The sequence below is a fragment of the Hyposmocoma kahamanoa genome, unplaced genomic scaffold, assembly GCF_003589595.1.
Source record: "Hyposmocoma kahamanoa isolate Upper Pololo Valley unplaced genomic scaffold, ASM358959v1 99879, whole genome shotgun sequence".
Classification (NCBI taxonomy): Eukaryota; Metazoa; Arthropoda; class Insecta; order Lepidoptera; family Cosmopterigidae; genus Hyposmocoma; species Hyposmocoma kahamanoa.
Window position 1 is genome coordinate 6,843,103 of NW_020656077.1, and position 9,617 is coordinate 6,852,719.

The window sequence follows — 9,617 nt, forward strand, 5'->3', positions numbered from 1 at the left end:
TACTCTAGCAAACCATAAGGTATTTAATACCTGGGTCTGTCATTTAAAAAAAATAAACAACTTCGGTGTTTATTTATTGAAAACATACCGTAAGTAGCGGTTTTTAAGTTTACCCTGAATATAAATGTTTATAAACTATACTTTAAGGAGTAATTTCATGGTAAATGTTAGAACCACTCAAACGGAATATTATCATACTTATCCAAGTACACCAAAAATTTCATTAGTGCTTTTTAAGTGCAGGATTTGCGGTGTATTACTGCATTTTATTTGAGATGTTTTTGTTGGTAGTATGAAGGGTATTTATTTAGCAATGCAGAATAATAATTTTTATTTATAAAAACTTGTATTTAAACTGAATCCTTTTCTAATTTGCGAAACCAAATAGCCGCCATTTTGCGGTAGGAGGAGCGCATCGCGTGAGCGGGTATCTGAAATAAATGGTTTGTTATTATTATTATTGATAAGAGGTGTTCTAAGCGGAAGCGAAACCCGCAACTTGTTTTTCGCTTTCTTTCGCGTGGATACGAGTGTTGGTTTATGAAACGAGCCGACAGGCGGTTTCCAAAAAATATCACACGAGTATTTTAATGCCTAATTATGTATAGTTACATACACTCCTTTATCTATACACATATTATAAGCTCTATAAGATGTGTTCAGGAACTGCTTGTTACGACTGGCGAAATGGCGGCAAATAAAAACTTCTCACGCATGTCACGCAACCCTAATTTTTTTAAATTCATAGACATATTAGAGTCGGCCCCAACTATCATATCGTTCGATATCAAGTAACGTGTGAAATTTGTCAAAATTATTAGCTAATGACATTTCATTTCGAATAAAACTTCATCTCGACTGATATTAGAATTGAGGTCGAATCAAATTGTTTTCTTTTTCACAATGTTCGAAATTGATGTTAATATTAAGCAATAATCATATTTTCACAGACAAGAAATTTGTTCTAACAAAATAATCTTTATGCTGGTCGTAATTTGCGGTTTTTGAACACAATATCAGAGGGTTTATGATTAGTGTGCAGATAAAAGTGTTTGTGACCGGCTCAAGCCGATTCCACGTTAATAGGTGTGATGATTATCTAAGCAGTAATGAAAGCAAAATACGTAGTATATTAATTGATTAAATAATAATTTTTGTTCTAGTCGTGGTTTTATGCGCTAATCCGAGCACTGTAAGAAACATAATGCTGGCCGCCGATGAACTCAATATGGTGTCATCGGGAGAATACGTCTTCTTCAACATAGAGCTGTTTTCCAAGTAAGTAAACAATTTTGTGAAAACCCTTTTACGTAACACCATTACTGTTACTTTCACAACGCTTTGTTTATTTAGTTATTAGCTTTTCGCGATTGTTACACATTGTAAGTGATTTTTTTTGCGTGTGTATGTTTTTTAAACGAACCGATGTTTCGGGCCCTTTATAGGTACCCATAGTCACAACTGACTGAGATGGTAAAAACGTGTAAAGCGTACGTAGATTGCGAACTTGGCATGTGTAAATCTACTCATTCAATTAAGTTCGACAAATCAATGGTCCTTGTAAAATAATTGCGTGAGGCCATTAAAATTTTAAAAAATCCTAATTGGAACAGAGAAGATGGTTTCTCCGTACCAGCTTTGGATCTAATATTTCTTCTGATAAATTTAATGAAGTAAATAATTCGTTTTTACTAAAATATTTAGCAAAACGTGAATAGTGTAAATTGGAATTCTCTTTGGTAATGTAAATATAAGGTGTTATTAAGGTACAATATTTATTTACATAAATAAATGAATAACTTTTGTAACTACTTCGAAAAACAGAGTGGTTTGCGTTAATATTAACAGGTTAATGACTTTACCATCTCAGTCAGTTGTGACCATGGGACCTGTACAGGGCCCGAAATTTTGGTTTCTCTAAAAAAAAAGAAACAAATATACGCGATTTAGATTCAGAAAAAAACAATTTTTAATGTTTTTAACCGACTTCAAACACAGGATGCGGTTATCAATTCGACTATATCGCACCCTTAGTAATATAAGGGCACAATCCAAAAATAGTAGATTTTTGGGAAATCGCGTATTAAGATTCTGGATTCCTACATTACACCTATTTTTTCAAATAACATGCTTATTATTTAAGTTATAAATATGAAATTTGGCAGATTTGTTCTTTGATAAATGTATTATAAATAGCAATAAAAAAAATAAATAATATAAATAAATTCCATAAGTTTCAAGCAAGTTAAAAAACACTTTCAAGTTAGACCCATATAGTACAAAAAATATAACAGAAATATGGAGTTATTTAAGTTTGATCCCATTTATTATTTAAGTCCCTATCAATTCCCAAATTTCCCAAAAATCTACTTTTTTTGGATTGTGCCCTTATATTACTAAGGGTGCGATATTTCCTTTTTGTATTTATTACTCCGACATTTGGGAACCGAGTTCGATGATTCTTTTTTGTTGGAAAGAGGGTACCTCAGTAGTAGTTTAAGTCATATTAGAAGTAAATATTCCACCTCTAAGGGTGGAACATTAGGGGATGAATCCGGTTTATTGGAATTCACCCATTTCCTGTTAACCGATTTTAATAATACTTGACAGATATAATCGACGCCTTACTTTCTCATCCTCGTATCTTTGAAAAGAGTGATTTTTCAGGAGATGGCAAAATTTTCTATTTATTTTAAATTTCTTATCAATTTCAATGCATTACTGTCAGAATAGGTAAAAGCCAGTGATATGAAGGTATACAATTAAATTTTTCATTGACTTACAATTATATGGACGTCGGGTCCGCGCTAAAAAGTGTCCGAACTTATAGGGCGTTAAAATCGTATACAGAGCGTCATTCACTGACAGCGAAGCAAGCAAAATTAGACAGTACTGCGATGACATTACAATTTAAATTCAACGTTTTAGCTTTTTCATATTCATTTACATGTCACTACGTTTAAATAGGTTGACTTGGGACATTTTTTTCGTGGTTTTTGTATTAGACCCGTCGTCCATTTATTTGTAAGTCAATGAATTTTTTGCATTGCAGTAACTTTGTGCTTTAAGATACGAGTTTGAGGAAGTAATGCGAATTATCACTTTTGAGGTCGTTTTTTTTTATAGAAAGGTTTTATTAAACTTGAATTTTAAAAAGTATAATCCAGTACAAAATTTTATCCAAAAAATTAATAGACTGTCTGAGAAACCCAAGGGTTCGCAGCTGCCTTGTTGGGCATTAGCATAGCGATGCAAAGGGGGAACGCTGCCAGCATCTTGAGCACCTTTTTACCCAATTTTATTCATAAAATTCAATCCTAGTTTTACTTTCTAGTATTTATTGAACCCTATCTGTTTATTTTAACTTACAATTTACTAAATAATCCTGTTCATATTATTAGTGATAAAAAGATATGTACTTGTTACGTCGGCCAGGTTTGCTGACTGCAAATGGAGCTAAGTCGCTAAGCATGAAATTGAATTATTCTGATCCGCATTGACTATAATGGGCTTCAACGAGGCAAAAATAGATGCAGGTAAATAATGAATTTATTGCTTGACAGTCTCGCATCGGCGTCCTCCAAAGAACCATGGAAGTTGGAGGGTGACAGTGATGAACGAAATGAGAGGGCCAGACACGCTTACAGCGCCGTTCTTACCGTAACGAGTCCAGCTCCTGAGAAACCAGAATACCTAAAGTTTTCCGACCAGGTAAAGTTAAATTACTGCCTACACTTGTACAAAGTATAAACAAAACCTATTTATAATATGACAAATACACACGCCGACACATTTAGGGGAACACGAGTGAACTCCTCAAAATAATGCTGGGTTTTGTCAAAACAGTGGTGCTTTATCGTACTATTTGTTTTAGGTCTAATTTGAAAATTTACATAACAGTTCAGTGCCATTTTTTCATTCATTTGTTATAATTGATTACTACATGATTGCCAAATGGTTCGAGTTGTATTTTTGTAAATATCGTAAACATTAGTTGAAATAGTTTTTTTATTTATTATTTTAGTTTCATCAATTTATTAATATTAAATTTATTATAAGGTTGCTGGTGAAATTACAGGCACATGAGACTTGTCAACTTATGTCTCAGGGTGACGGGCGCAGTAGCAGTGCCCCTCAGATCTTTGCGATTTAAAACTCTGAGTGGCACTGCAACTGTTATGGACAGGCGTGTAGCTTACCGTCAAGTATACACGACTCGTTCGTCCTGTCACTTGACATAATAAAAAAATAATATTTAAAATTTCAGATGTTTCTGCTTTGTCACAAAATCTAAAAAAAATGCATTTTGTCTAATTTATATTTTTTTAAATAATGGTGGTGACCACAGTACTGAGTCGATGTTAATTAAATTACTACTTTATACACAACAATACATATTGTTATTACATAATCTCACTTTGTTTTTGTTCTGTTAAAATGTGCCGGTGTGTGTACAAAATGACTGACATCAGTTAAAAGGCATTCTAATTTCACGTACTTCAAGTTTATTGTGTCCTCGACATGTTTACATTATATTTACGTAGCCGACACCCGAAAACTCTAACAAACTGCGTGATAAAGTTGATTTTATGAGGGGTAGATAGCAGTTTCCTCGCTTAGGCCAGACAGTAACTTTCGGTGAAATGACTGATTAAGACCGACGCCACACGATGTGTTACGTTGGCGTTGCGACGTCTGAGCTGTGACGTTGCCTTGTACTGCGTATAAATTGGAACTATATGTCACATGGTGCACGGAAACGGCGCGAGACGACATCATGCGTTGCGACGAGACGCATCGCACCAGCAGCGTCCGTGTGGCATCGCTCTAAGCACAGTTTCGTAGGATATGCTTATGAGCTTGGGTGATGCTAAACACTCCAAAAGACTTGCGAGTAATTTTTTTTTTAATTGTCTCCTAACGCACCCCGATATGGAAGCTGACGAAACTTAAACAATGTTTAAGCTTAACAACAAACAATGTCAAAGCTTCCTTATCGGCCGATAGACTAAACGGAGCATAGGCAATCTGGCAATAATCAGAAAAAAATCCAAAATGGAGTTGGAAAAAATGTTCGTATAGGTAACAAAAACGGTAATTTAATTAATATTTTTGTGAAATAATAATTATTTGTAAATTAAATCAGTAAATAAAATCTGAAAATTGTAATATTTTAAATCTGTTATCCAAACACCAAACGCACCGTGAGACGTCATACATAAGTAAGGAAACGTCTCCGTACTCACCATTGGCGTATTATCTTGTTTTCTTTCACCGTTAATTCTTCTTTTTATTTAGAAACTGTAAAAAGGTTGGATTGAGGTCAGTAGTCAATCAATATACGTAAAATTCTCGCAAGTGGCAAGTGCACGACGCCTGTTTGTTCACCTACAAATGACATAATGTCACGCATTCTGAGATGACGTACAGTGCCGTCCGTGCGGCAATAAAACAAACTTTATTTACTTAAAATAATATCTTTTCGATTCAATTAATTTCTTCATTCATTCATTCATTATTAGGGTCCACTGAAAATCAGCGTCACATTCTTTACTCAGCTGTGACGTTAGCTAAGTGAATCCTTTTACATACGCCACAGCCGCACACATGACTTATATTCAGTCACTGTTTAAAATTGGATTATGTATACTTCGTTGTTTTTTTTATTATTTTATTTTTTGTTTTGTCTTTTTTATTTCTACTTTTGTGTTGTGCCGCTGTAATAAATGAATTCTATTCTATTCTAATACAGGTACATAGTTTAGTTGGTAATAATAATTTATGGAATCTCAGCAATAAACCAAAATGTCATATGAAGTCAATTAAATAAAAAAATGCAATGTCAAACAAAAAAGAACAATACAGTACGTACTGTCCTACTGTCAGCATTTAACTTTTTGATAGAACTGTCATTTCAATATTCTTCTATGCTGTAATAACACTCTAATCAATTGATGGCTCTGTGTTAATAAAAAATATAAAAAAATAAAATAGGCATTATTTGACAAGCATAAATTTCAAACAAAATAACAAAAAAAATAAAAATAAATTCATTTAAAAAAAATAAAAAGTAAAAAAAAAGCATAAAAATAAAATAAAAGCGTATCAAAAGGGTCCATGACTCAGCCTCTGAGGACCATGCCCATCATAATATGGAACACCACAATTCAAATAAAATATAATGTTACATGTTACGTACAAAACAAAAATCAAAATTAAAATAACTGTAAACGTTTAGGCACTAACTAAAATTTGACATAAGCAACAGTTGGACGAAGTAAGTAGTCAATTTGAATAATAATTAAGTCATTTAAAATGCATAATACCAAACACACATAACAGATATACAAACATAAGCTACGTCTTAAAGCCCGTGTCCCGGGATTGCTTTTCAAACAGCCACAGAATATATGCTTATTGAATCGCATTCCATTAAGATTTTTTATTATATCTTGCATTTTATTGAATATTTTAGGTTGTCTTTTATGACACTAAGTGACGGAACAATCAAGTCATGCGCCTGGTGGTAAACGTCACGCCTGTCCTTAGCAGTGCAGTGTCACTGAGAGCTTTAAATCGCAAAGATCTGGCCACTGCCACTGCGTCCGTCATTCTGAGATATAAGTTGACAAGTGCCTGTAATTTACCACTATCTCTCATAACCGGAACGGCAGTAATGCCCGTATTACTGCTTGGTGGAAGAATTAGGTAAGGTACTTCCCTGGACGAATTATTTTTTATCGACGTACATAGCTCTCTGCTGCTAGAACTATCGACGTGTTAATGAATTTAAACTAACCAGTGGAAACGGAACCTTATAACATCAACAACATTTCGTCAATAGGAGTAACAATGGTGAAAGTAAATATTGATTAATTTGCATTAATTATACATTATATTAATTTTCATTAATGATAGTAATACATATTTAAAGTATATTCAATCAAAAATATTGTCTAGATGAACCATTTAATTCCTTAATAGGATCCTACTTCACTTGAACATTTAACAACTATCATTCTTATGCAGTTACTATTCAGAAATAATGATATGTGAAATTATGTTTCTTATGATTGTTAAATTAAATTAAAATAATTATCTCTAAAAAGGAAGGATTATACGAGCGCCCTCGCGAGGTCCGCTATATTTGGCCCGAGTATAATAATGATGTGGTTATCGTAGGATTAAGAAAAAATATGAAATATACAGTAAATGTCTTTATTGTGGTACCAATGTTAACGCAGCAAAATGTCGAGATGAAGATAGTAATCGACAGCGTAAGAGGGTAGACAGATATTTATGTCTGTCCCAAAAGTGTTCAAGTACCGCATGCCCGTCCACGTATGAAAATGAAACGTAAAACCGTTGTGACATATCGGTATAAAAATAATCGTATTTTCTTCTCAAACCTTTAACTAGCAATAAGCATTTATAAAGGTTGACCACGAAATACGAAATACGAAGCAACGATCATCGTTTTAGCTTCGTATCGGATCGAGATTTGACATAAGTCCTTACTCCGAAACATCAAATGATAGCTTTCGCATCGAATTTTTATTAGCAGTAGAGCTTCTTGTAATAGAGTTAGTGCTGCTGCAATTTGCCGCCAAGCAGTAATGTCAGCATTACTGTGTTCCGATTTTGAAGGGTAAGGGTGCTGGTGAAATTACAGGCAGATAGGACTTGTCAACTTATGGCTCAGGGTGACGGACGCAGTGGCAGTGCCCCTCAGATCGCAATTTAAAGCTCTGAGTGGCACTGCAACTGTTATTAACAGGCATGTCGCTTAACATCAGGCGCACGACTTGTACGTCTCGTCACTTGGTATTATAAAAAAAAATAAAAAACGTAGAGCTCCTTGTGAAAGATTTCGTCCAGAAAAGTGCTTTACCTATTTCTGCCGCCAAGTGATAATGTTAGTTGTACTAGGTACGTTCCGAGTTTGAAGGGTGAGGGTGTTGGTGAAATTACAGGCACATGGGAATTTGTCCCGTCACTGAATGCACTCCCGGACACGTAATTCGAGCCACCTTGCATTTTTACCCTTAAAGAGCTAGAATATAAAAACGTAGTTATTGTCGAAGGAAAAGTTTTCACCGGTTTTTTAAATCCAAATTTTCAATAAGGACTCAAGGAAATGACGTTTAGTATACCAGTTTCAAAGTTGCATAATAAATTCTTTATCAATCAAGCATTGCTTCAGCTAGCATTTAATATTGAAAATGCAAGGTGACTCGAATTACATGTCCGGGAGTATTATTATTGTAAAAAAATGACATTGCATTTGTCGTAAAACTGGCATGTGTAGTAAGTATGAGCTTCGTTGCGGACGCAGTCACGTAGTATAGTATTTCGTGGTAGGCTTCCAGAACTTTTGCGCTGCTTGCTATGCACCTATCACACTACCTCTTCAAACAAGTCCGCCCGTCTTCGAGCGGCTATGAGAGTGATATATATTGTGACGATGGTGACCTCCTTCATAGTTATCACACTTTTTTATCACCCTCTTTACTGGTACCTCGCCACTTGCTTTTTTAATTTTAAATCGTTCTCGAATTCCCTTTCTTTACTGTTCTTACGTTGGTTCGTTCCCTCACCACTTTCATCAAAATTCTCAAAACGAGAGATATCACCATTACGTAAATCTCAAACGTCACTTGGTTTACTGTTTTTTTTTTGTTGTATGTAGGCATTTTTGGGTGTTTTCATTTCTACTTGTGAATAAATTTATGTGGATCGATCCTTTTCTTTTACTTTCACTAAAGATAGATCACAATATTTGAAGTGTCAGTGCACTTGTACGGCTAGTATTTTAACAACAGGAGTGGAAACAAAAGTATTCACAAATCCTAAAGTTCCTATTAGGATTTGAGGATACCTTTGTTTCCACTCCTATTATAAAGATACTTGCCGTACAAGTATACTGACACTTCAAATATTGTACTCTAGCGAAAGTAATAGAAAAGGTCCACATAAATTTATTCACAAGTAGAATGGAAAAACCCCAAAAAGTCCCAAAAAGGCCTATCTAAGTATATCTATTGTGATTTAAAAACAGTGTTATGTATCACATAACACTGTTCACACATAAGTACTTTCAAGATCTTACTTGACCCAACAGTTCGAAAGGGCTTTGTCCTTTTTACAGCTTACATTAGATTGACGCATTGCTTCCGAACCAAACAGATAGATCCCTTTTACGTCACAGGGATAACGCCATAACTCTTCATATATCGAAGCTATTCAAGAATAGTGGGCCTAAATCAAAATAGTATTCAGAATGTGCTAGCTTTAGGATTTAAAGCTCTGAGTAACATTGCAACTGTTCCGGGCAAGCGTGTGGCTTACTACCAGGCGCACTTGTACGTTACGTCACTTGGTATCATAAAAAAAATAAACAAGGTTTTCCATTGGTTAAAATAATTTCGTGATAATATTTGGCAGTATGGCGCTGGTTTTACATGCCAATACGTTTTACTATATTATTATATCAACCCATTTATACGTCGTACGTGGCCAGCACCACGGGTCTCATCACATAAAAAAAATTATATTCGCAAAATTTGGTACATATGTTACCGGCCAAACCCGATTTCAGGATAAAATAGTTTTGCCTA

General features: G+C 34.5%; 1 protein-coding gene across 3 annotated transcripts in view; it reads left to right on the top strand.

Annotated features, from left to right (window-relative positions):
* LOC113239366 (atrial natriuretic peptide receptor 1) overlaps positions 1 to 9,617 on the top strand; it is a 212,339-nt gene that overhangs the window by 94,482 nt on the left and 108,240 nt on the right. For all 3 annotated transcript variants that reach the window (XM_026476345.1, XM_026476344.1, XM_026476346.1), the window contains 2 exons: positions 1,164 to 1,278; positions 3,564 to 3,711. In XM_026476345.1, the coding sequence (XP_026332130.1) occupies positions 1,164 to 1,278; positions 3,564 to 3,711 (263 nt within the window). The remainder of the gene's footprint in view (positions 1 to 1,163; positions 1,279 to 3,563; positions 3,712 to 9,617) is intronic.